The following is a 26553-nucleotide window of genomic DNA, read 5'->3' as shown; positions in this document are numbered from 1 at the left end:
AGTGGACTCATCTCTGTGCTTGTCCTGTCAGATCTCATTGCACCATTCAATACTGCTGAGCACAATATTTTACTACAGAGATTAGAACACATTAAAGGTACTGCACTGGAGTGGTTTGAAACATATCTGTGTCAAACAATAGTTTGTTCATGTAAACTTGGAGCCTTCTTCACACATAGAAGTTTTTTGTGGACTTCCACTGGCTTCTGTGCTGGAACCAATTTTATTTACATTATAAATGCTTCCTTTAGATAATCTTAGTAAAAAACTGCATCCGTTTTCATTGCTATGCAGCTGATACGCACCTTTATTTATTCATGAAGCCAGATGATACAAATCAAATTTTGTCCTTCAGTGCACATATTAAACAACTATGTAAGACTGCTTTCTTGCATTTTTGCTATGTCTCTAAATTTAGAAACATCCTGAGTGAAAAACTAGTTCCTGCATTTATTACTTCTAGGCTGGACTACTGTAAAAAGAAAAGGAATGCTTCAGACCCTTCCCATTTAAATAACTTCCATTTCAAATTTCAAATTTGCCTTTCCTAGCCAAAATTCATGAAATGATAGTGGCTGCACAGGTTCATAGACACCTCACTGGAAATTACTTGTTTCAGTCCGGCGTCCGTTCTTTTCATAGTAAAGGAACAGCTCTAGTAAAAATCACTACTGATCTTCTGCTTGCAGCTGACTCTGGACTCATCTCCATCCTCATTCTCCTTGACCTTACAGTAGCTTTTGATACTATTTCCCACCGCATCCTTCTTTATAGATTAACATCTATTAGGATCAGTGGTACAGCACTCGCCTAGTTGACCTTGTATCTCTCTGGCTACTCACAGTTTGTTCAGTTACTCACAGATCAGTATCTACTCCAGTTAACTCCGGTGTTCCCCAAGGCTCTGTCCTGGGTCCTTTTTATTATCTATCTCCTACCCCTAGGTAATATTTTCAGAAAATATAACATCCAGTTTCACTGCTACGCAGATGACACCCAGCTCTACCTGTCCTCCAAACCCACAGCTACACTCCCACACACATCAGTTTCTGACTGTTTAAGTGAAATCAAGGTCTGGTTTACTCACAACTCTCTTAAAATCAATGGCAATAATGGCACTCCTTGGTGGCTTCTTGTCGGGGCCTGGAGCCTGGGGCTCGCTCGGGCCACTTCGGGGGTGGGGTGCCCTCGGCCTCTCGGCCTAGGGCTCGGTCACTCTGGCGCAGCTGGCTGCCGGCGGAGCTCATGGGCACGTCACTGCAACCCCCCCTGGCTTCTGCTCCGCGGCTGCTGAGTGAGCCCTCATCTGGGACTCTCCTCAGCTCTTTCTGGGACAGTGGCGCGGCTGCCCCTCTGTTGGTCTTCCTTGGTCTCTTGTGTTCTGGGGGCCTCTGGATGTCTGGAGTTTTGATCTCCTCCATACCTGCTTCATGCCCTGGAGGACGGGGCTGTGGCCCCCCCACACCCTCTAGCAGATCATTACATGAAGGAACCTTTTAAAAACAAGCGCGTCCATGCTCACAGGTGTACACACGGGTGATCACACACACAAACTACACCCTTTTTGGCTCCTACCTCAAAGCACACTGTGTTCTGTTGATCTTATGTGCTGCACAATAATGTTTAATATTTAGTATTTACCGTTATAGATCATTGTGATGTTGTTTATTGTATTGCTCTCATTTTCTTGTTTTCTTTTTCTTTCTTAACAGGTGATCCAGGTGATTGATATATGTATTTTTTGTCTGCTTATTTAGTTGGTTTTTGTTTTTTGCCCTTCATCCCCGTCCCTCTTCTCCGCTGTTTTCCCCCCTCTTCCTTTCTCCCTTTTCTTTTCCTCATTCAAGTCTGTCCCGTATCTAGCAAGTGAAAATAAAAAATAAAATAAACAATAAAAGGTGAATCAAATAGACCATTATGGCAAGGCTGGGATGGTCCATCTGGTAAAGTAAATCCGTTGGGCATCTTTCTTTGCCTTTAGACAATAATTCGGATGCAAAAGAACCAAACAGGACAGGCAAAATAAATAAATAAATAAATAAATTAATAAAACATAATTAATTCTAATAGGCACCAAATCAAAACTGACTAAAGTTCCAACCAGAGCCTTTAGTTGTTCTGTCCTGAGACTTTGGCCACACTTCCACCAGATCTCCAGACCACAAACCGTCTCTTCACTTTTAAATACTTTCTTAAAATTATGTATTCAGAACTCCATACCCTTCATTATGACTCCATCTTAGTGCATTTTTACTTTGATTTGACTTTTATACTTTCGTCTTTATTGTTTCCCTGTTAAATCCAGAATTCAAAATCCTGATAGTCACAAACAAGGTCTTGACTCATCTATCTCTGATCTGTCTGTCCCTCACCTCCTTTCTGTCCCTTATTTGTCTGTCTCTCACATGTCTGTCCCTCACCTGTCTGTCCCTCACCTGTCTGTCTCTCACCTATCTGTCCCTCACCTGTCTGTCTCTCACCTATCTGTCCCTCACCCATCTGTCCCTCACCTGTCTGTCCCTCACCCATCTGTCCCTCACCTGTCTCTCTGCAGACCTTCATGGTTCTCAGTAAAGGAAACATCATTAACAGGTTTAGTGCTGACTCGTCTTGTTACCTGCTGAGTCCATTCAACCCGTTGAGGACCCTCGCCATCAAGACCCTTCTTCATCCATATCCTTTATGATGTCATAGTGTCAGGAGCCTGTGTGTGGTCAGGTTTTAGCTCTCTGGACCAGGTGAGCTGAGTTTTCCCTGAACTCTCACACTTTCTTCAGTATATTCATCCTACTGGCGATCCTGGGCTTCGGTGTTCTGGAGTTCAAATTTCCTGTGGTGAAGTAAGATACACACACACACACACACACACACACACACACACACACACACACACACACACACACACACACACACACACACACACACAGATCTTTCATCCGGAGCAGAAAAACACGACTAAGTGATGAACAGGGCTGTTGATGGCAGCATCGATGAGTCACAGCATGAGAATGGTTTTAAAGTCTAAATCCATGCTAAGGCTCAAAGACAAAGAGCCAGTCTGTCCTCAGTCTGTCCTCAGTCTGTCCTCAGTCTGACAGCAGCAGCACACACAGGTCTGTAAAGGTCAAACTGACTTTGCTCACTGTTGTCGAGACAGGAAATGCTCAGAGTGTTCTGATATGTGAACAGATTTGTCATACAGACAATTAAGAGACGGCTTAAAGGGCCTGTTGTGATGTTTGTCCATCGAGACAGCTTTTGTGTGACTCGTCCATTTAGGAGAGATCTGCGGTGGAAGTGTTTGCCTCCTCTTCAGTATAATGGAAGCACTTACTGTCTCAGACCCTCCATGTTCTCCAGGAGGGAACAAGCATCGAAGCCGTTTGGAAAGGGAGGGGGGATGAGTGTGTGCATATCAGTGTATATGTATGTGTGTGCATGTCCAGAGTTTAGCTGAGACAGTGTCCTTCACCCTGCCAGGCTAAGTAAACAGTCTTCCAGCCAACCCAGGTGGCCTTGTAGGGAATGGGAAGGAACAGACTCAACACAGTCGTTATCAGGGTGTTTTTGTTCAGCTCCAGCCTTGAGCCCACAGCTGGCGCCGAAGGGACAGCCGCATTATGATGGTGATTTTTCTTTTATGCGGACAACTCATGAGAATTTCAAAGCTGTTCTTTAACACTCCGACACTGGACTCTCAATCTCCCGTTGCAGAGCCGCGAGCTTCTCCATGATGTTATCAAACCTGCGCTCCGTGGTCTTGTCATCTTGGAGCAGAGAGCTGCTCCAAGATGTAATCCAACTTTCGCTCAGAGGTCTTATTCTGAGTATTCACGGCAGCCGTAAGATTCTCCGAGATCTTAACCATGCTGCACTCAGTGAGCCCATTCTGAGAACTCACGCCTCGTTCCATCGTTTCAATCCCAGCGGCCAGCCTTGGGCGGGTTTGAACAGCCGGTTCCACTTTCTTAATTCTCCGATAAGCCAGGGCCAAGCCAGCTCCGATCAGCAAGAACCCTGTTTTCATGGTTCCGAATAGGTAGATATCTTCAGCGTCCTCGATCCACAGTCCCGCCAGGCACACGATCCTCCATGTCTGCCACCCGTCCATCGTGTATCCGGCAGGGAAAGTCCCTCCAGGGCACTCGGGCTCTCCTGAGCCCAGACTTCTCTGGTGTGAAAGCTCTCTGTCTCACGTTTATGTGAACAGGTACGTGTACATGGCAATCTTCGTGTTTGAGGCTCTGGTGAAAGTCGTGGCGAGAGGCTTCTGTGTGGGACGCTTCACCTTCCTCAGAGATCCCTGGAACTGGCTGGACATCATCATCATCAGCACCCTGTAAGGCTCAATAACACACCTCACACTCTCACACAGACTGTATGTACAGCCATGAATCTGCATTCTTTCTAATGACCAGCAGGGGGCAACTTCAGGTTGCACAAACAAAATTCAGCGTAATCTGTTTTAGATTTATTGGAAAACAGCTGACATGAAGTTGGTGAGACTTATTTCTCTGCCGTGATTCTCCGACACGTACAGTTATTGGAAAAGAAAGTTTTCACAGGACGATCCTGAGAAAAAAACAAGTCCAGCCTTATTGCCTTCATGGGAGTTAAGAGGGTAAACAGCAGCCAGGTGCTCCTAATCGAGCCAGACTGATTAGTTATACAGAAAATGATCACATCAAGCTGTTGCTGCTGAAGGTGTCTCTGCAAGCTACTCATTGATGAGGTACAATTAGGACTGCTTATATTGTGAGTTTGTTAATGGAAGAGCTCCTCTTTGTTCACTTCTTTAACCTCCTAGGACTTGGTGTCCACATGTGTGGACATCACATTTTGGGTTATTTAGACCGAAATACTCAATTTCGCTCTGCAACGGCCTGATATCCACTCACGAGGACATTATACTCCTACTGTTCTATTGAAATTTTAAACAAATATCCTCATATGTGGCTTTCATTTTTCTTAGAAACAAAAATTAGGTAAAAAAAAAAATCTGGTAATTCTTTATTTTTACATTCATCGGGTCCCAATATGCTCAAATATCAAAGAGAAATTAAAAATGCATGCCGAGGAAGAGTTCGGATCGTAGGGGGTTAATGTTGGTTACAGATTAACGTGATCCAAAAAACAGGAAACAGTATAAAAGAGCCTTCACAATAAGAGCCTCTCAGTCCTGAATAACAAGGCTCACTGCAGCTCAGAAAATACTCAAGAAATGTGATCTACCGATTGAATCCACTCAATGCTGGACGTGACCTTTACAGTTACACCAACACAGTTCTTGTCAGTGTGGTCTCATATCTATAGATCCATGTCCGTGCAAATAAGGTGGGCCTTTTCCAGCTGCAAAGATGAAAATTATCTTTTTGCTGCTTTCACCACCACATCCATCCAGTTTTCTTCTGCTTATCTGAAGCTGGGCTGCAGGGACAGCAGCCTAAGCAGAAAAGCCGAGATCTCTCCACGATGTCCTGGGTCTGCCCCGGGGCTAACCTCCTGTAGCTGAACGCTCGCTGTGCTGCTCTGCTTTCCTGTGTAGCTTTCCTGTGTACGTCTCCTCTACCTTTGTCACTGATAAAGGTTTTAGATTTATATTAGGACACTAACTGTCACGTCCTCATCACCGGCTTTGCTTCTGTATGTTCTGCTCGACACACTTTGGCTTTTTCCTGCTCGGCTGTAAATGTGTCTTTATGTTTTACAGCTGCTTTAATCACTGCTTCATGATGATGATGATGATGAAGGTGATGACTCTGTGTCTCAGATTGGTGTCACAGTTCGTAGATTTGGGGAAGTTTGCTGTGCTGATGACGATTTCTCTGCTGCTGAAGATCTTCACATGCAGCCAAGGTGTGTGTGTGTCTGTGTGTGTGCGTGCGTGTGTGTGTCTGTGTGTGCGTGCGTGTGTGTGTGTGTGTGTGTGTGTGTGTGTACCTGTGTGTCTGTGCGTGTGTGTGCATGTGCGTGTGTGTATCTGTGTGTGTGTGTGTGCATGCGTCTGTGTGTGCGTGCGTGTGTGTGTGTGTGTAGGTGTGTGTGTGCATGCGTCTGTGCGTGCGTGCGTGTGTCTGTGCGTGTGTGTGCGTGCGACTTGTATTCACAGCGGGGGCTGTCTTCACAGGTCTGAAGAAGACGGTCGAAGCTCTTGTCCAATCGTTCAAGAGGCTTGATTGTGTCATCATCCTGACGTTGTTCTGCCTGAGCATCTTGGCTATGATTGGTTTACAGCTCTTCATGGGAACCCTGAAGAACAAATGTGTCATCTGGTCGATGAACACAAACACGACAGAGTTCGATTTCCACAACCACACCACCTCTCCAGGTATGATGGTCGTACCACGTCCTGATTGGCAGGTTAGCCTTTTAAGACAGTCAGATGGCTGACTCGCAGGTCTTCTTCCAACATTACAATGAAAGCAGTGGAAAGAGATCTCATGTGAGATCAGATGAACCTCTGAGGAAAAGTCTTCAGGTCCAAAAACAGTTTTATTTGTTGTTATCAGATTTTAAAATCACCCGCAATAATGTAGATGCTGAGAATTGCAGCATAAATGTGACCTTGAATCTGTCATTGAGAGTATTTCCTGGCTCAGTGATGTATTAAACATGTCCGTGAAGACAACTCTGCAGCACAGTCCCTCAGTGCTCGTCCAGGGATGTTATCAGGACCTGGGGCTCTGCGAGAATTGATCCTGGTATTAGAAAGTTTAGAAATGTTCAGCTGGCTTTGTAGTGCAGACTTCAGCACCTGTCATCGTTGCCACCCCTGCCCTTAAATTAGAAAGGTGAAATATGATCCGTTTGTACGGTTTGGATGTCTGTCTGCCTTCTAGAAAACTATTACTACATTCCTGGACATCCTGATCCTCTGGTGTGTGGAAACCAGTCAGACGCTGAGTAAGTAAACACGAGTCTCTTTCATTCACTGACAACAACAACAATAAAAACAAACTGTTTTTTATGTGTTCAGGTGCTGTCCAGATGGTTTCAACTGTGTGAAAGCAGGAAGTAACCCAAACTTCGGATACACCAGCTACGACTCGTTTTTCTGGTCTCTGATGTCACTTTTCAGACTCATGATGCATGACTTCTGGGAAGGCCTGATGCAGTTGGTCAGTAACTCACCGATGACCACGTGCAGGCTCCTCCCATTACTCCGGTTGTCTCATCTGTTTCTCTCACCTGTCTGTCTCTTTGCAGACGTTGCGAGCTGCAGGAAAATCCTATCTGATCGTCTTTCTGTTCGTCTTCTTCCCGGGTTGTTTCTTCCTGCTCAGTCTCATTTTGGCAGTGGTTGTTGTGACACGAGCGGAGCAAGAAGAGACTCAAGATGCCGAGGCCATACAAAGAGAAGAGGAGTTCGGACGGATTGTGGAGGTGCTGAAGAGGAGAGAGGAGGAGGAGGTCAGTAAGGACTCACTGCTTCCACAGGAATTAGGAGGGCAATGAGCAGCCAAATACTAATCAAGTCTAATCAGATTTAGTTAATTGGTTGGTCATCAGGAAGTGTGTGCACCTCTTTAACAGCAGATTTTGTCAGTTTGCTGTGGAGCATCCAGGTGTGTGCTAACACAATACCACCTTCTCTCCAGGACTGGGTGCTGCACCTTCAAAAACATAAAAGCAGGAATCAATGATCCACACACGGGAATAAAGTTGCTTCTTATTTGCTGAACCTTGTGTCACATGTTACAGGTGCAACTTTTTTACGTCTACCTAACTTACAGCCCTCTCTTCTTCTAAATTCTTACGTTTATCTCGACTTCTGGAACAGACTCAACACCGCTGTTGGGTCTGCGCTAAAGCAGGCCCGCTGGTTCACACTGATTCCCGTAAAGAAGGAAATACAGAACAGCAATCGATCGGTTTTCACATGCTACAGCAAGGGGAGGATCTCGGGGCAGCCCTTCTACCCTCGAGCTCAGATTACTCCAAAGAACCAGCCCCCGCTTGCAGCCTTTTTTTTGTGTGACACACAGTTTACACAAACACCCATTGTAAAAAAAAACCCTATGGTCACAAAAGGTTAAAACACTGTGTGTGTGTGTGTGTGTGTGTGTATGCATGTGCGAGCATGTTTGTGTGTGTGTGTGGATGGGGGTACGTTTGTGTGACTTCCTGCTGAGGATGTGCCTACAGTTACACTATAGCCCCCCTCACCATTCAACAGGCTGGGGAGGGCAACAGAAACAGAAGGATGTCTCTGAGCACACAGTTTAAGGCCAGGCTTACAAATTTAAGTACAATAATGGCAACATTTAACAATTTCAGCCTAACAACCGCCTTTCCTGGCCTCGCCAGTATAGCAACACACAATGCCCTATCTCAACAATCAACCTACTCTGTGCGCTTCTCCAGAGAAATAAACATGAACTTAAGACGCCTGTACTGATAATAACTGTTATGCATATATAAACAAATGATTCATTATGATACCACACTGGGCATTGCAGCAAATTCACGGCAAGAACTGATGCTCAGAGAAACCACAGAGAAACCCCAGTTACTGTGGCTGAGGTCCAACAGCCCCACCTCAGACTCTACAGGCCTCATTGAGCAGGTTGATGGGCTCCATGGCCACGACAAAAGGGAGATCAGAATCGCCTTTATTGGCCGTGTATATGCGCAGACACATACGAGGAATTTGGTTCGGGTAGATGACGACTCTCAAGCACAGCAATGTAAATCACAACAATATGTAAACAACACAATAGAAACAATATAAAATAACCATAAGGTGTGTGTCTCTTGGAGGAGAGCCACACCAACAGCTGAGCTCTGACAGCTTGGAGCACTGGCACACTAGGCCCAGGTGTTGCCAGTGTTGCTAAAACATTCCACACCTGTACAAAATATACTGGAATAACACGAGTAGGTCTATTATCGGGCTTTAGTTCTGTTCATATATCAAACACGTCCTATTCTTCATCTAAATATCCTTCTGTGTCGAGCATGTGACCGATCCTGCAGACCTGTCGGCAGCTGATGCCAGTGTGCATTTAAAATCCAGCTCCTCCAAAAACCTTTCACCAGCTTCTTCTCAACTTATTGTGTCAGCCATGACCTTTCTGAGACAAAATAACCCTGTTTGGAAACTGTTCAGAGTACTGTGGGATGGCTCTGCTGAAATCGTCATTTAGCATAACTGAGTTTGGGTGTTTTGTTATGGACAGCAGGCTTCCAGCAGGGCAGAGACTCCAGAGCAACAGGACTCACTGCAGAAGAAGACATCAGCTGCCAGTATACGAGCTACTAAGCAAGAATACGTTGAAGGTAAACAGATATTTACCTCCACCTCTTTAACCTCCACCTTCCTTCATTGGGACAGGACAACACGCTCTGTCACTGAGAGCAGTCACAGACAAACGCGAAGAGCCGAGGCTCTGCAGACAACTTAATGCTGACACAGTTTGTGGCCTCACAGAGTAGCTTTGTGTTGCAGAGGCAGAGGAGCACCACCGGCCTTTGTGCTGCACCTGCACTGACGCCTTCCTGAAGGGGGACTGTTGTGGCTGCTGGCGATGGCTCAAACAGCAGTTTCACACCTTTATCACGAACCCTTTCTTTGACCTGGTCATCATCATCTGCATCATTGTTAGCACCATCTTCACAGCCATGGAACATTACCCTATGATGGAGGAGTTCATGGAGACCCTGGTCATCGCTGAGCTGGTGAGTGTTGAAGAAGTGTCTGCAGATCCTATTATCTCCTACTTGGTTAATTTAATGGCAGCTTCTTCACTGCAGGCTAAAATCAGGACTTTTCCATTCTGCTCCCTTAGTTTGGTGTAGACTTGATCAGTCGGAGGGACCATATGTTCTTCTTCGATGTGCCTCCATGACCAATTTAGTGATGAATGCTTTTAGCGGGTTCTTCAGCCACCTAGCAAGAGTGGTTTAAAATGTCCACTCAGAGCAACTACATCACAAATGGTAACAAACCAACGGTACAAACCTGTAAACGACCTGCATAACTGAGAGGAAAAGCAGCACAGTGAGGTAAAAATGTAACAGGGGTACAGTATAAACCTCTGGCAAGTCTCGAGAAAAGTAAGGATCAGCTGGGATTCAGAGGGAGCTTTGCTGAGGTTTATTTACACCGTGAGTCTTTGCAGTAACAGTGATGCCTGGTCAGAGTGATCTACCTTTACATGGGTGACATTTCACAGGAAAATTATTGTTTTGTTGGAACTTCTACTTCTGCACGGGACTCGGTGTGTTCGAGGTTTTTCGTCCGCCTGTCTGCCGATGGTTGGATGAATTGGATGCAAAACATGCTTCTACCCTGTGACCTCTGACCCCTTTGAACTGTGCAGGTCTTCCGTGTGATCTTTGCAGCTGAGATGATCATCAAACTTGTCGCATTGGGCCTGCATGGATACTTCCAGGTCAAATTTGTAGTTTCTTCTCAACAGTTCAGCGATCTGCCATTTTCAAAGAAACATTTGTGATTGTTTGTTGTCGTGGTTACAGGTGCGCTGGCATATCTTCGACTTTATCCTCGTCATCATTTCTCTGGTGCAGCTGGGACTGGCTGACGTTGAGGGTCTATCTTTGCTGCGCAGTTTTCTTCCGGTTAGTATAACATCACCATCACCGTCACCATCATCATCTGTTCTCACGTATCTTTCTGTTTGTCCAGTTTCGAGTGTTTCGGCTGGCCCGTTGGTGGCCGATGCTCCACATGTTTTTGAAGATCGTCTGGGCCTCAGTGGGGAACCTGACTCTGGTTCTCTTCATCACGGTCTTCATGTTCTCTGTGGCGGGCATGCAGTTGTTCCAGTGGGACTACAAAGCTAACGTCTGTCGCATTTCTTATGACTGCCAGCTTCCTCGTTGGCATATGGAAGACTTTTTCCACACCTTCATGCTTGTCTTCAGGGTCTTGTGTGGACTGTGTTTAGAGTCTTTATGGGATTGCATGGAGGTCTCGAATGATGGCATGTGTGTGACCTTCTTCATGATTGTCCTGATTGTTGGAAAGCTGCTGGTGAGTCTCTTTACTCTTAACAACCTAGAATGACCCAGTCCACCTTAGTCCATCAGGAGTTTTTGAATGAGTTCCTGGTCTGTTTGCAGATCCTACATCTGTTCCTGAATTTATTGTTCATCAATGATCAGCTGGTGGATTCAGAAGACAAAACAACAAACATCCTGCAGAGTACCATGAAACAGACGAGAACCTGGATCCCCAAGAGAATCTGGACTTTGTGGGGGAAGAACTACGCTGACCAAGATCACAAAGGTGGTTTTTGTTTGTATATTTGTCTTTGTAGGTTCTCAGTTATCCAGGTCACAGTAATCCAAGGAGCTTGTTTTGTGCCATTACTTTATTGCTGTTTTGGGGGTCTGCATTATTAACATGGAATGTAGATATAACACTGGCACAGCCACAACAAGGTAACATATTAGTCAAAGTCAAGCTTTATTGTCATCTCTGCTAAATGGCAAATGGTAAATGGCCTGTATTTGTATAGCGCATTACTTGGTCCCCTATGGACCAAAAGCACTTTACACTCCATTCAGTCATCCGCCCATTCACACACTGGTGATGGCAAGCTACATTGTAGCCACAGCTGCCCTGGGGCGCAATGACTGCTACAGCCAGTGCAGCATATAAAGACAAGACAACGAGTTACATCAGTGCAAAAAACCCTAATAAATGGATATAAAAGGAGTAGAAAAATAAATATACACTTAAGACTAAGACTTAGTGAAGTCCTGTCTTGAAGCCTGAAACTGGATGTTTACAAACTGGATCTGACTGCGACAGTGAGGGACTCTGCTCACTACTCATTGGTAGTAAAATATAAAGTGGATTGTAGTCTCGACTTAAATCCTCCCGTGCTTCCTTCTCCTCAACAAGACTTCAAACTAGAGACTGAGACCATAAATTCATCAGTGAGCTGAGTGATGAGGTGAACACGAAGCTCATTTTCTCATATACTTGCAAATGTTCAGGTTACAACCAGAGGAGTCGCCACCTGCTGGACATTAGAGAGACTGCAGGTTTGAGGCAGTGTTGCCTTCATGTTTCAGGTCTTCCTCACACATACTCTGTTGTTAGTGGTTTATTTTTTTTCTGTGGATCGTATTTGGATTTCTGTGTCTTTTTTAAGTTTTAGATTTAGAGCTTTTAATTTGAAAATATTTTCATGTTTTCCTCCTTTGCAGGTGACACTGAAAAAGACAACAAGGAGGAGTATCTGGCCTTAAGCTCTGTGAGCTCAGATCAGCTGACCCTCGATGATAACCACACGAACATGGCCGCCTGGGAGGCCCCCGTCGCTGTGGCTGAGATCGAGTTTAGGACGCCTGAAAATGCAGAAGAAAAGGAGACGCAGCATGTAAAGCAGATTCTACTGTTTTTGATCCTAGAGCAGAATTTCATGTTAAAAGTAAATGCTGATGTGTGACGCAGCTTCGGCCTCGAGTATGAACAGCAGATAAACATGTTTGTGTATTTATTATTACACAGTGCTATTTTCCTCACTGTGATCACTGTGCATGAAGAACATCTCTCCACACTCGATGTGACCGCAGCATCATCAGAGCTTCAGCATAACTGCAGTTGTCTTTATGATGAATTGAGTGAAACACAGCGATGAGACTGCTTTCACACACACATCCACAGCATACAGGTTTAAAGCAGACGACTGGACCGTGTAAAGTTCAGGTTTTAGTTTGAAATTCATCAGCAGCTGCTGATGTTAAAATCACTGCAACAGTTTAAAGAAGGTGATCATCAGACTTTTACAGGACTGAAATCAGCCATCCTGAATTCACAGACACAGTAAAGACCTGAGACATAAACCGCGTGAGGTTTCAGAGTGTGAACACTTAGTCCGGTGACAGTATTTTAAAGTAACAAGGACATTAAAGTTTGTTTATGTTTGTGAACTTCTGTGTCTGCAGTGTGACGTCATGCAGAAACGTAAAGATGAAACTCATCCAGAACCTGAGGACTGCTGCTGCAACAGTATGAGCGCACACACACACACTGTTATATCAAATTATTATATGTAAAATAGTTTAAACCTGCAGTGGCAAACCTTTGTCTCCCTCTTCTGGCAGTGAGAGTAATTACGTAAATGCTGAGCTTTGGTAAACGTGTTCATGTTTCACCATATTTGGATCACACAGACTCGGATACCTGCTAATTAGTGTTCAGTAACATCCAAATAAAGTCCTCAAGTTTCAGTCCCTGAAACTGGACCTCAGACTTCTTGAATGTCTGTTGGTCCAGTCAACCTCACAGCAGCCATATTATTGGTCAGATGATTGTAATAAAAATGATCCAAAAGGCTCCAACAGCACAAACACGGTCCAGAGGTCCAGTTCAGGGACTGCAATTGGCAGACAGCTAGCAGCTACACCCGCCTGTGTCACCATCCACCTGTTAGTCAAAGAGGCCACGCCCCTAATAATGCCAACTTTAAGGCTCAATACAAACCTTCTCTCACTCTCTTACAGTTGTCATGAAAGGGGGAAATTATGGATATGGATTTGGTCTCAGGCTGTAAACATGTTTATTTGTGCTGTAAAGTTTTAACATAGGGACATGTTAAATCTATGGGGACCGGCTCACTGCTGGAGCCTCTGCTAGAGGAACTGCAGCTTTTGGTTCTTCTGTGCATGATTTAGTTTTCAGTGCCTCAGTTTGATGGATGATGTAGACCCAATTTAAAAGTTCAACAAACTGTGACATACAGAGATGATATCAAAGTTCCTGCACTGCAGCTGTTTCCGTTACATCAAGAGAACAGAAGCCAATCAGTCAGCAACGCCTCTGATGTGTTTCAGGCTGTTACATCTGCTGTCCGTTCCTGGAAATAGACACATCCCAGGGTACCGGCAGGGTCTGGTCTAACTTCAGGAGAGCCTGCCTCTGCATCGTGCAACACAAATTCTTTGAGGGCTTCATCGTCTTCATCATCCTGCTGAGCTGTGCAGCTCTGGTAAACAGACATTGTCAATACATATTTGACAATATACATCAAGAATTCATGTCACATTCAAACCCTGAACTCACTCGGACATGTTTTATCTTCCTGGCTTAACTCCACACTGAAACCACTGAGCTAAACATATGGCACTGATAGCGACCTGCATGAACCCACAGACAGTTGATTTGGTCTTTGAAATCACTTTTGGATCAGTGTCTTGATGCATGCTCAATCATCCAGGTAAGTAAATCCCAAAGGTTGAATCTGTACACCTGGTCGTAACGTTTTCAGGAGAAACTTTCATCATCAGGGGACGTCTTCAGTCTCAGCTGACTGCAGGTCTCCAACCATATGAACAGGACATTTGCACACTGACTGAAACTAGCACCACTGAAGGAACAATGGGCTGGGAGGTCAGTTCCTTCATCGTTAATATGCAAATTCTTTTGACCATTGATCAAAGACGATTGATCAATAACCATGAGTCCCATTCACAGAGAGTTGGGGAATGGCTGCAATCACAGCATTGTAAGATGGTGACAGATGTACCCTTAGGCCCCTCCTCCATTCAGAGATGGTCCTTCCCTTTTCACGTAAATGGCCTCCTTGACTCCGCCTTCAAACCAGCGTTCCTCCCTGTCCAGGATGTTACATCCTCATCATTGAAAGAGTGTCCACTGGCCTGTAGGTGTGAGTAGACTGCAGAGTCCTGGCCTGACGAGGTAGCTCTTCTGTGTTGTGCCATCTGCTTGTGCAATCTACTGTTTATAAGGTTGGAAACCTGCAGTCAGCTGAGACTGAAGAAGTCACCTGATGATGATGAAACGTTTCTCCCACTGAAAACGTTCAGATGAACTGAATCAACCTTTTTGGGTTTTGGAGCTGTTGGGGTGGTTTCCTGTTCACGGGTAGAAAAGTTATGTCTTATTATTGCAGAGGTGCTGCTCTAAAAGACACAAAACATCCCCTCACTAAGGTGCCAGAGTTGCAGATGATCACAGTCTACAATATTAGAGAGAGGATCACAACAATCAGATGACAAGAGCAGCCCTTGGTGACAGTGGGAAGGAAGAATCCCTTTTTTAACAGAAAGAGACCTCCATCTGAACCAGAATCAGGGAGGAGCAGCCATCTCCTGGATGTGTCGGAGGGTGGTGGGAAAAAACACAGACAGAAAAGAAGAGCTCATGAAGAACAAATAGGACAGCAGCTCGTCTGTTAAACCAGAAGGTCACACTGCTAGAATGACAGTGGTTGTCCTCAGATCATCTCATATGCTGCTTGTTGTGAGTAAACAGGCGTGTGTTTGTGAACAGGTTTTTGAGGACATCTACCTGGGGCATCGTCCAGTCTTGCAGAGAGTTTTGAAGATGGCAGACCTGGTGTTCACCTTCGTGTTTCTGGTGGAGATGCTACTGAAGTGGATCGCTTTTGGATTCAAGAAATACTTCACAAGCTTCTGGTGCTGGCTCGACTTCCTCATCCTAGATGTAAGAGCACAATCGGCAGCACCGATTATTGGCAGTATTTTACAAAGCCAGTCACGGAGGGACCACAAGCCAGTGTTGTCCTAGTGCTGGTCCCAAGCCTGGGTAAATGGGGAGGGTTGTATCAGTAAGAGCATTCTGGCTAAATCTTGGAATGAACGAAAAATGATGTGGGGCATTTAACCATGTGTGGAGCTGGGGATCATAGACCCACCTCAGCATTGGTGATGGCACCGAAGCTAAAGGACGGGCTGTTCATGTCTGAGATGTGGGCGGCTTTGACAGGATGTCAGTATTTGACGTTGTAGTAAAGAAATGGGGTTGTTTCAGTTTGAACAGATAAACTAACAGCACACAGTCAGGCTGGGTAAGATGAACCTGCTGCTGCTGCTTCACTGCTCTCCTGTACAATCAGTTCAATTTAATCGAGTTCAATTCAATGTTATTTATATAGCACCAAATCACAACAACAGTTGCCTCAAGGTGCTTTACACTATAAGGTCAAGACCATACAGTAATGTTAAGGAAACCGAGAAAACCCAACAATAATATGACCCCCTATGAGCAAGCGCTTTGGCAACAGTGGGAAGGAAAAACTCTCTTTTAACAGGAAGAAACCTTAAGCAGAACCAGGCTCAGGGAGGGGCGGGGCCATCTGAGGCGGGGCCTGATGATTTAAGACCTTATTGGTTTAAGAGTATGTGAGGAGCAGGATTTTGAATTCTGGATTTAACAGGAAGCCAAAACAGGAGAAATCTGCTCTCTCTTTCTAGTCCCTGTCAGGACTCTTGCTGCAGCATTTTGGATTAGCTGAAGGCTTTTCAGCGAGTTTTTTGGACATCCTGATAATAATGAATTACAGTCGTTCAGCCTGGAAGTAATAAATGCATGAACTAGTTTTTCAGCGTCACTCTGAGACAGGATATTTCTAACTTTAGAGATGTTGCACAAATGGAAGAAAGCAGTCTTACATATTTGTTTAATATGTGCATTGAAGGACATGTCCTGGTCAAAAATGACTCCAAGGTTCCTCACAGTGTTACTGGAGGCCAAGGTAATGCCATCCAGAGTAAGAATCTGGTTAGATACCATATTTCTAAGATTTTCAGGGCCGAGTACAATAACCTCAGTTTTATCTGAATTAAGAAGCAGAAAGTTAGCGGCCATCCAGGTCTTTATGTCTTTAAGACATTCCTGCAGTTTAACTCATTGGTGTGTGTTATCTGGCTTCATGGACAGATAGAGCTGGGTGTCATCTGCATAGCAGTGTAAATGTATGCTATGTCTTCTAATGATGCTGCCTAAGGGAAGCATGTATAATGTAAACAGAATTGGTCCTAGCACTGAACCCTGTGGAACTCCATAATTAACCTCAGTGTGTGAAGAGGACTCTCCATTTACATGCACAAACTGGAGTCTATTAGATAGATATGATACAAACCACTGCAGTGCAGTACCTGTAATACCTACAGCATGTTCTAATCGCTCTAATAGGATATTATGGTCGACAGTATCGAACGCTGCACTGAGGTCTAGCAGGACAAGCACAGAGATGAGTCCACTGTCAGAGGCCATAAGAAGATCATTTGTAACCTTCACTAAAGCTGTTTCTGTGCTGTGAACTCTATGAGAAGTAAGCAAAGTTTATTTATTAAGTTTATTTATTTATTAAGCACTTTTCACAGAGTCGCTGTACACAAAAGGGTCAAATAAATCTGAACATTAAGTGCTAAAATATTCAATAAAAAGATTTGATAAAATAAAATAAAATAAACAGGTAGTTTTAAAATAAATAAATAAACCTATAATCATTCCAATAAAACTTCTGAAGCCTGTTTAAACAAAGATTTTAGTCCACAGAGTCCACTAAGTGTAGTTGTGGTGGTAGACTGTTCTACAGCCTTGGTGCCACAGACTGAAAGCCTCTGTGCCCCCTCGTCTTTAGTCATTTACAGGGAACAACCAAAAAATCCAGAGTCTGTGAATGAAGAAAGAAAGCAATGATTTGTCCAAGCTGGAAAACAGGTTATTACAATAGTCTAAAAATAACTTAGAAATGTTACTTAAATGAAATGAACAGCGATATGATGAAGATTTTATATGCAAGTCGAAGCCAGAGAAGAATCCAATATTACACCCCGTACATGGCTCAACTCCTTGAACGGTCCACCATATACAAGCACAGGTGAGTCCATAAATGGCAGGAAGTAAACATTCATTACTAAATAAGGAAACCAGAATCTTACATGCAAGCGTGCCTGCAGTTAAACACTATAGCTAATAGCATCCCCCCACCATGCTAGATGTAGGGGAGGAAAAATATCTGCACGCAGTTCAAGAAAAGGTTTACAGTTTTAAACACAACAATGACAACTTTGATCAGAATGACTTCAACAGAGGCAATGGTTTGTTCTAACAGAGACGGTCCTGTCAGATAAGTAAGAAGAAAACCAGTCTAAGGCAGAGCCACATACACCAGCCTAAACCTCAAGCCTGTCAGGTAGAATGTTATGGTAAAGGGTATGAAAGGCTGCACTAGCACTGGACAGAATGATAGCAGAACAGTCCCCTGCATCAGAAACCATTCAAAGATCATTACAGATTCATTATACAAAAGACAGAGTAAAGACCTGATTTCCTACAGTTGAAACCTGACTGAAACTCTTCCAATAAGCCATTCCTCTGCAGATGATCTGTTAGCTGTTGACAACTACTGTTTCAAGAATCGATAACATGAAGGCTGGGGATTGGCCTATATTTAGCTAAGACAGCTGGGACAAGGGGTTGTTTTTAAGTAATGTTTAACAACTGCCATCTCGAAGGCCTGTGGCTTGTAGCCGATTATTAGAGACAGGTGGATCACATTGTCACCGCTGTGCTGTCTTCTAGGTGTCTCTGTTCTCCCTGATGGGCAACATGCTTGGATACACCAGCCGGCCTCTGAGAGCTCTGAGGACTCTGAGGGTCCCGTCTCGCTTCAAGGGCATGAGGGTGAGCCAGGCACTCATACAGATACAGACAGTGCCGAGCAGGATGTAGGTGTACTCTTCTGCTAGAGAAAGAAGATCAAATATTTATAAAATTCTTTACTTGTTAAATGATTTGTAGGGTTCGTGTGACTTTCTCTTTTGCTCTACTCATCATTGTGTTCCCTTTTTAGGAGATTTGACTCCTTAGGGTGTGTCTGTTATTTCCCATAGACACTGAAAGTTTGTCCTATCCATCATCATTCTCCTTATTTGCAGGGCATCTATCCCTAACAGTTTCTTCAATCTCACCCAACTCGGGGAGCGTTCATCAAACAATCTTTGTCTTCTTATTTCTCGGTTGTCCATCCTACAGACGTGGCCCAGGTATTTTAATCGCTGGTGTAAGCAGAAGGACTTTATCACTTTTGTCTCAGTAATGCGTGCAGGTCTGCATTTGTGAGTTTTAATCGCCAACCCGTTATTCAGCCTCCCAAATCTGTATGACCACACAAAAAGAACACACTGTCCTTTGATGTTCAGAGGAAAGTTTTCCCATACTTGAGGAGGTTACTCCACAGACTGGCGGCTGTGCTCCGTTTGCTCAGCCAGTCACAAGACTGGGTTCCCCAGGGTGTAGCTGCCCTAATGACGGAGGTGTGAGAGGCGACTGGTCTTACCAGGACTTATCAATGCCTTGTAACCCTAGTATAAAACCAGTTGAATTTACACCCCAAGTTGAATGATTGTTTATGTTGTATATCATTTGCTTTGTTTTTGTTTACAGGTTTTCAGGTCTTTCAGTAGCTAACAGTGAACTTTCCTGGCAGAACTAAAGTCCTGTTGGATGGAGAGCCAACGTGGAGGCAGCTTATTAACTGGATGTGAGCTGATTCACAACAGAGACCTTTTTGTCTCTCTGTCTGTGTGCAGGTGGTGCTGAAGGTGCTTGCCGTGACGCTGCCCTCCATGTTCAGCATGCTGCTGGTGATTCTGGTCATCTGGCTTGTCTTCAGCGTGATAGGAGTGAATCTGTTTGCAGGAAAGTTTTCTTACTGTTACAATGAGACTTCAGAGGAGCTTTTCTCCTTTTACGTGGTGAACAACATGACTGAATGCTTTTCACTGATGGATCAGAATTTCTCTGAGGTCAACTGGAAGACGTGGACGTTTAATTTTGACAATGTGGGGATGGGTTTCCTGTCGCTGCTGATCATGGTCAGTGTGAACACTCTAACTTGTTAGTTAGAATGCATAAAACCATCAACTGTGTGGAAAAAACATAACCAAGCTAACTAAAGTCAGTATCATTTAGTAATACAGCTTGAATTCATTGTTTTTCTAATAAAACTCTGTGTTGATTGTGGGTCAGGGGACGTCTTCAGGCTGGGTGGACATCATGTATGCAGCTGTGGACTCCAGACAAGTCAGTATACACGCTGGATCAGTACTGTTACTGTTGCTGTTATTACTGGTATATTACTACTGTGTGTGTGTGTGTGTGTGTGTGTGTGTGTGTGTGTGTGTGTGTGTGTGTGTGTGTGTGTGTAGGTGGAAGACCAGCCGCACTACGAGATCAATGTGTACATGTATCTGTACTTCATCTGTTTCATTATCATCGGCTGCTTCTTTACGTTGAACCTCTTCATTAGAGTCATCATTGATACGATCCACCAGCAGAGACACAAGATAGGTCTCACACACACACACACACACACACACAGTTGGGCATCAGTCTGTAGAAGCTCCACAGTGTTGGCTGAATTCGTTCTTCCTGTTTCTGTCAGTTAACTTTGCTCTTGTCTCTCATCTCTACTTCGGAGGGAAACATGTTTTTGTGACGGACCAGCAGCAGAAATATTTGAGGACCATAAAGAAACGATTCTCTGAAAAACGCAACAAAACCGTTCCACGACCTCAGGTCAGTTCAGACATAGTTCTTCAGTCTTTGTCAACTGCTGGCTGATTTTCATTTTCAGCCCAGTCCTTGTACCCGACCACTTTCAGAAGATTACACAACTCTGACCCATTCAGGCATAAAAGAGGCTCCTAACTCAAGGGATGAACTAATGTTGTGTCCACACATGATGCACAACTCAGGAAACAGCCAGTTTCAAGTTGTATCTTTGAGCTCTTTTGCTGAATTTGTGAAAAATGCCAAAGAAATGGGAATCTAAGGAGCTTGGAAAGAGAACCGTTAGTTGTTTGAAGACGTTTCACCTCTCATCCGAGAAGCTTCTTCAGTTCTAAGGTCAAATGGTGGAGAGTCCCAGATTGAAACCCAGTGGGAGTTTCCCCCCAAAGAGGTACAAAGGACCCCCTGATGATCCTCTATCTAATCACATGAGCCAAGGTGTGAAAACGGGTGTGGGTCACAATCAGCCAGGGTTTCGGGTGAGCTCATTGTGAAACCCGGCCCCACCCTGTCATGTGATTTCCTGAGGTCAGATGGCCCAGGATGTGAGTGGATGTTAAGGCGTCTGGGGAGGGAACTCAAAACTGGATTATAGATGGCAGAGAGTTGGTGTCGTAAACCCCGCCTCTGTGCAAAGATGGTCGCTCACAGTGCACGTAGATGGCTTCTTTCACTCCTCTTTCAAACCATCTGTCCTCTCTGTCCAAAATGTGAACATTGGCATCCTCAAAGAGTGACCTTTGACCTTTAGATGCAGATGGACTGCTGAGTCTTGTCCTGTGGAGGTGGCTCTTCTGTGTTGTGCCATGCGCTTGTGAAGTGGCTGTTTGGTCTCTCCGATGTAGAAGTCTGGGCATTCCTCGCTGCACTGTACAGCAAACACCACATTGTTAAGTCTGTGTTTTGGAGTTTTGTCTTTCGGGTGAACCAGTTTCTGTCTGAGCGTGTTGCTGGGTCTGAAATGCACCAGGATGTCATGCTTGGAGAAAACTCTCCTGAGTTTCTCTGATACACCGGCTACATAGGGGATGACAATGTTGTTGCGTCTGTCCTTCTTATCCTCTCTTGCTGGTGTCTGGTCTTCTTTTCTGTGCCTCTTTGCTGACTTTATAAATGCCCAATTAGGATAGCCGCACATTTTGAGTGCTTCCTTTACATGTGTGTGTTCCTTCTTTTCCCCTTCAGGCTTAGAGGGAACATGTTCTGCCCGGTGGTGTAGGGTCCCGATTACTCCAAGTTTGTGTTCCAAAGGGTGATGGGAGTCAAAGAGGAGGTACTGGTCCGTGTGTGTGGGCTTCCGGTAAACTTCGATGTTGAGGTTGCCGTTCTCTTCAATGTGCACAGCGCAGTCCAGGAAAGGCAAACAGTCGTCCTTTGTGTCTTCCCTGGTGAACTTGATGTTTTTATCCACAGCGTTAATGTGTGCAGTGAAGGATTCCACTTCTTGTGTCTTGATTTTGACCCAGGTGTCGTCTACATATCTGTACCAGTGGCTGGGTACTCTTCCTTTGAAAGAGCCAAGAGCCTTCCTTTCCACTTCCTCCACGTAAAGGTTGACTACAATAGGTGACACGGGGGAGCCCATGGCACAGCCATGTTTTTGTCTGTAGAAGCCTTCGTTGTATTTGAAGTATGTTGTGGTGAGGCAGAGGTCTAACAGTGTGCAGATCTGGTCGGGTGTGAAGTTGATCCTGTCTTCTAAGGAGCTGTCTTCTTGTAGTCGTTTGCTGACAGTCTCCACGGCCTCCGTGGTGGGTATGCAAGTGAAGAGAGAGACTACATCAAAGGACACCATGGTTTCATCTGGATCCAGGGTAAGTTTCTGGACCTTGTCGGTGAAGTTGGTGGAGTTCTTGATGTGGTGTGGGGTGTTCCCCACGAGAGGAGCAAGGATGGTAGCAAGGTGTTTAGCAATGTTATAAGTGGCTGAGTTTATGCTACTGACAATAGGTCTGAGTGGGACAGCTTTGTGGATTTTAGGAAGTCCGTAAATGCACGGTCACCTCCCTCCAGGGCATCTACAGGAAGCGGTGCCTGAGGAAAGCGGGGAGGATCATCAAGGACTCCAGTCACCCCAGCCATAAGCTGTTCAGACTACTTCCATCAGGAAGGAGGTTCTGCAGTATCCGGTCCCAAACCAGCAGACTGAGAGACAGCTTTTTCCACCAGGCCATCAGACTGCTGAACACTTCATAGACACCTCAGCTTCACTACTGGAACTTCAACATTTTGCACATTTTTTTCAGGTTTTGTAACTGCTAAAACTTTCATTGAATAATGAGGGAATGGGCTTTGCTGTTTGTCACCTGTGATGGCATCAGCCACACAGGGGTAAATTAGTCCATTTTTCACTTTATTAGTTTGCTTTGCAGTTTTCTTCATTAATCATTTGGTTAAACCTAACACTGGTATTATGAGGCGCGCACATAGTAACATTGTGTGGTTTTTCTAAAATGTTTTGTTATATTAATTATGTTTCTCTTTCTTTGAGTTACCTGGGTTTGGGCGGTGGCTGTTTCCTGTCTGGGCAAAAGGCGTGGCTGAGGACTCTGGGGACAAAATGCCTGCTCAGCAGGACCAACCATGGGCTTACCAGGAGCAGGGGTGTTTTAGGTTTAGTTAGGTTATTCTGTGCTTAGTTAATATTAGTGTGTGTTTTTGTTTTTCCCCCCTATTGTGTTCAAATGGTTTGGCCAAATCATTATAAAAGCTACCCTCATGTGTCTTTGTAATTAGGTCAGTTTGTGAGTTAAGTTGTGTCTCACTTTGTTGTTTAAGTTTTTGGAAATTACTTTTTGTAGAGTTATATTTAGTTGACCTGTTTTATGGGCCTGCTAAGTATGGTTTTGAATTTTGTTAATTTTGGACTTTTTGAGGGTTAAAATAAAGAAAACCCTTTTTGAAGATATTTTTTGCCTGTGTCCTCTTTGCTTTGGCTGCTTGGTCCCTCACAATTGGTGGCAGTAGTGGGATCTGCCAGTTGAGGACACAATTTTTTTTTCCTTTGAGGCTTTTTCACCCCCAGAAAAAAAGAAAAATGCATCGGGGAGGAAAGGTGGAAAGGAAGAAAGGAGTAACTGTTCAGAAGGAAGCTGATGCTGAGGAGGAAATTGGAGTCTCTGAAATGGTGGAGAGCACTGAGGTTGAAGAAAGGGAGCCATCTCTGTCAGATCTGATGTCAATATTGCAAGCTCATATGGGTCAACAGGAGGCTCGGGAAGCAAGGCAAGAAGAGGTAACTGCACGACAAGAACAAAAATTCAAAGCATTGCAACATCAGTTTCAGCTTTTACAGTTAGAGGTGCAGTCCCGGACATCACCAGTACCAGAGCTACCATTACCTACCACAGAGTCACCAGAGTCAAGGGAGCTACCTCACATTCCTAGTTCTCCTCAAGCTCAAGCTGAATCCAGTCAGTCATTATCAGGTCAGTTTTCATTGTATGAACCCAGACTGGAAAAGTTGACTGATAGTGATGATATTGAGCATTTTTTGACTACATTTGAACGCATTACCTTAGCATATCGTTGGGAAAAAACAGATTGGGTTTTTCGATTAATACCACTGCTAACGGGCAAGGCAAGAGGAGCATACGTTCATATGGATATTGATGACTCTCTCAGCTATGACAAAGTTAAAGCTGCAATTTTGTCCAAATATGATGTTAACCCTGAGACCTACAGGCAGCGATTCCGTTCACTGGAAGTCAGGCTTGATGAGAACCTTAAGGAGTTGTATGCTCGACTTAAAGATCTGTACGGGAAATGGATTCAGCCAAAAGGTAAAACGAACCAAGAAATTGGTGAAATAATCATCCTTGAACAATATTTGAGAATGTTGTCCCCTGAGCTACAGGTTTGGATTCGAGAGCACAATCCGTCTTCTGCAGCGAAGGCAGCTGAGCTGGCAGAAGTGTTTGTAGCTGCCAGGAGGAAAGGGCAACCTTGGACCTGTAATGCAAATAAAATGCCAAAGGAAGGCCCCAAATCAGCCCAGATGTATCATCAAAGGCCATTGTCAGCAGAAAAAACTCCTGTGGGTGAGAACCAGTTTGCTGGCAGACCATTAAAAAATTCAAAAAAGATCGTTTGTACCTCTGTGGGTTAGAGGGCCACACAAAGCCAATGTGCCCAAAAACCTCAGCTAAGATGGTTCAAATGTGTTTCATGCCACGCTCACATGCTGAACATGGGCTCCAGTGTGACCAGACTGTTAAAATGATAAAAATTGAAGCTAATGGAACAACTTTAAGAGCTTTGCTTGATTCTGGCAGTTCTCGTACACTGATACATAGAGATTTTGTGCCCCCCAATATTGTCCGTGTTAGTGACACCATCCCCATTTGTTGTGTGCATGGAGATGAGAAGATGTACTCAACAGCTGACATGTACATTAAAGTGAATGGACAGACTTACCTTTTAAATGTTGGGGTGGTTGATAACCTGCCTTATTCAGCTATTCTGGGACGAGATTTTCCAGTGCTTTTTGATTTGTTGGAGTCAGACCAGAATCATCAATGCAATGTGGCTATTACTAGAGCCCAAGCTCAAAAATCTAGTGAAACCTCAGAAGTTTTCAGTGCCTTGCCATTTTTTAATGAGTAATGGGAAGTTGCACCTGTGAAGCCTCGGAAAAGTCGCAGACAGAGGAGACAGGAGAAGTTCCAGCATACTATAGTACACCCAGAAATGCATACTGACCCAGACTTGCCTTTGGGACTTCAAATTCCTGGCAATATAATAGAGTTGCAAAAAACTGATCCTAGTTTAGCTTCCTGTTTTCAGCGAGCAATAGACAAGGACCAAGTAGAGGAGGCAGGCATTAACAAAAGTGACTATGTCTTGCAAAATGGCATACTTTACCATCAGATGGGCTCACTTCTGAAGCTAGTGGTCCCCCAAGAAGTTAGAGAAACCGTGCTTAATTTGGGACACTCTATTCCCTGGTCTGGCCACCTTGGTAAGCACAAAACCACAGCTCGTATTAAACAACATTTTTTCTGGCCTGGCCTCCATAGAGATGTAGCCTACTTCTGTAAGAGCTGTCCTCAGTGCCAGATGACATCCTCCAAAATCCCTTCCAAAGCTCCACTCCAACCACTGCCTATTATTGGTACCCCATTTGAGCGCCTCGGAATGGATATTGTTGGACCCGTTGAGAAGAGTAAGTCAGGGAATCGCTATATGCTTGTAATCACTGATTATGCAACTAAATATCCAGAGGTCTTCCCACTGAAATCCATCAAGGCAAAATCAGTAGCTTTCTGCCTTGTACAGCTCTTCGCAAGAGTAGGGTTCCCACAGGAAATACTGACTGATCAGGGGAGTAACTTTATGTCCAACTTACTAAAACAGGTGTACAAGCTGCTGGGCATTAGAAGCCTGAGGACCACCCCATACCATCCTCAGACTGATGGGCTAACAGAACGGTTCAATCAGACTCTGAAGCAGATGCTCCGGAAGGTGGTAGATAAGAATGGTGCTGATTGGGATCAGTGGCTTCCTTATCTTCTCTTTGCCTACAGGGAAGTGCCACAAGCCTCCACTGGTTTCTCTCCGTTCGAACTTTTGTATGGGTATGAGGTACAAGGACCTCTAGCCCTGCTAAGAAACATCTGGGAGGGAGGCAAGGAAAAGATGGACTCTGTTAACATTGTTTCCTATGTTGTGCAGATGAGGGAGCGACTGCAGAAAATGAGTGAGCTTGCTCAGTCAAATATGACCAAAATCCAGCAGAAGCAGAAGTTTTGGTATGACCGAGCAGCTCGTCAGAGGTCTTTTAGTCCTGGACAAAAGGTGTTGGTGCTCCTCCCCACTGACAACAACAAGCTATTGGCTAAGTGGCAAGGGCCCTTTGAGGTTCAGAAGAAATTGGGGTCCACTACTTACCAAGTGTTCATCCCTGGAAAGCCACGCTCCAGCAGGGTTCTGCACATAAATCTTTTGAAGGAATGGGCGCAGCGCCCTGAAAAGACAGCAGAGGTGATGCTCATAAGGGGTGTGCCAGAGGAAGAAGAGGTTGGTGAGCAATACTTGCCTTCTGCTGATGTGGTAGATTTTGACCTTAGTCATCTGCCAGATGATAAACAGCTTCAGGTGAGAGCTGCATGCAACTCTGAGGTGCTTCAAGTGAATCCTGGCCGAACAGATATTGTTGAGCATGACATTGTCATTAAAGAGGGCGTTGCAGTAAAGCGTTTGAGCTACAGGATCCCTGAACGTCTGCTAATATC

The 26553-nt window shown here is 44.6% G+C and overlaps 1 protein-coding gene across 1 annotated transcript in view; it reads left to right on the top strand.

The window, feature by feature from the left end:
• Positions 1 to 26553, top strand: part of LOC120716585 (sodium channel protein type 4 subunit alpha B-like) — a 49558-nt gene that overhangs the window by 955 nt on the left and 22050 nt on the right. The window contains 23 exon segments of the mRNA XM_040004122.1: positions 2555 to 2673; positions 2769 to 2840; positions 4211 to 4339; positions 5771 to 5856; positions 6128 to 6328; positions 6840 to 6903; positions 6977 to 7118; positions 7207 to 7410; positions 9180 to 9279; positions 9449 to 9678; positions 10323 to 10394; positions 10480 to 10581; positions 10649 to 10996; positions 11086 to 11251; positions 12181 to 12353; positions 12922 to 12985; positions 13810 to 13964; positions 15269 to 15442; positions 18329 to 18430; positions 19339 to 19623; positions 19778 to 19831; positions 19957 to 20094; positions 20222 to 20326. Coding sequence (XP_039860056.1) covers positions 2555 to 2673; positions 2769 to 2840; positions 4211 to 4339; positions 5771 to 5856; positions 6128 to 6328; positions 6840 to 6903; positions 6977 to 7118; positions 7207 to 7410; positions 9180 to 9279; positions 9449 to 9678; positions 10323 to 10394; positions 10480 to 10581; positions 10649 to 10996; positions 11086 to 11251; positions 12181 to 12353; positions 12922 to 12985; positions 13810 to 13964; positions 15269 to 15442; positions 18329 to 18430; positions 19339 to 19623; positions 19778 to 19831; positions 19957 to 20094; positions 20222 to 20326 — 3285 coding nt within the window.

This window comes from Simochromis diagramma, unplaced genomic scaffold (genome assembly GCF_900408965.1).
Source record: "Simochromis diagramma unplaced genomic scaffold, fSimDia1.1 OVJJ01000482.1, whole genome shotgun sequence".
Lineage (NCBI taxonomy): Eukaryota > Metazoa > Chordata > Actinopteri > Cichliformes > Cichlidae > Simochromis > Simochromis diagramma.
The sequence above is the reverse complement of the archived record's forward strand: the minus strand, read 5'-3'. Positions and strand labels throughout refer to the sequence as shown.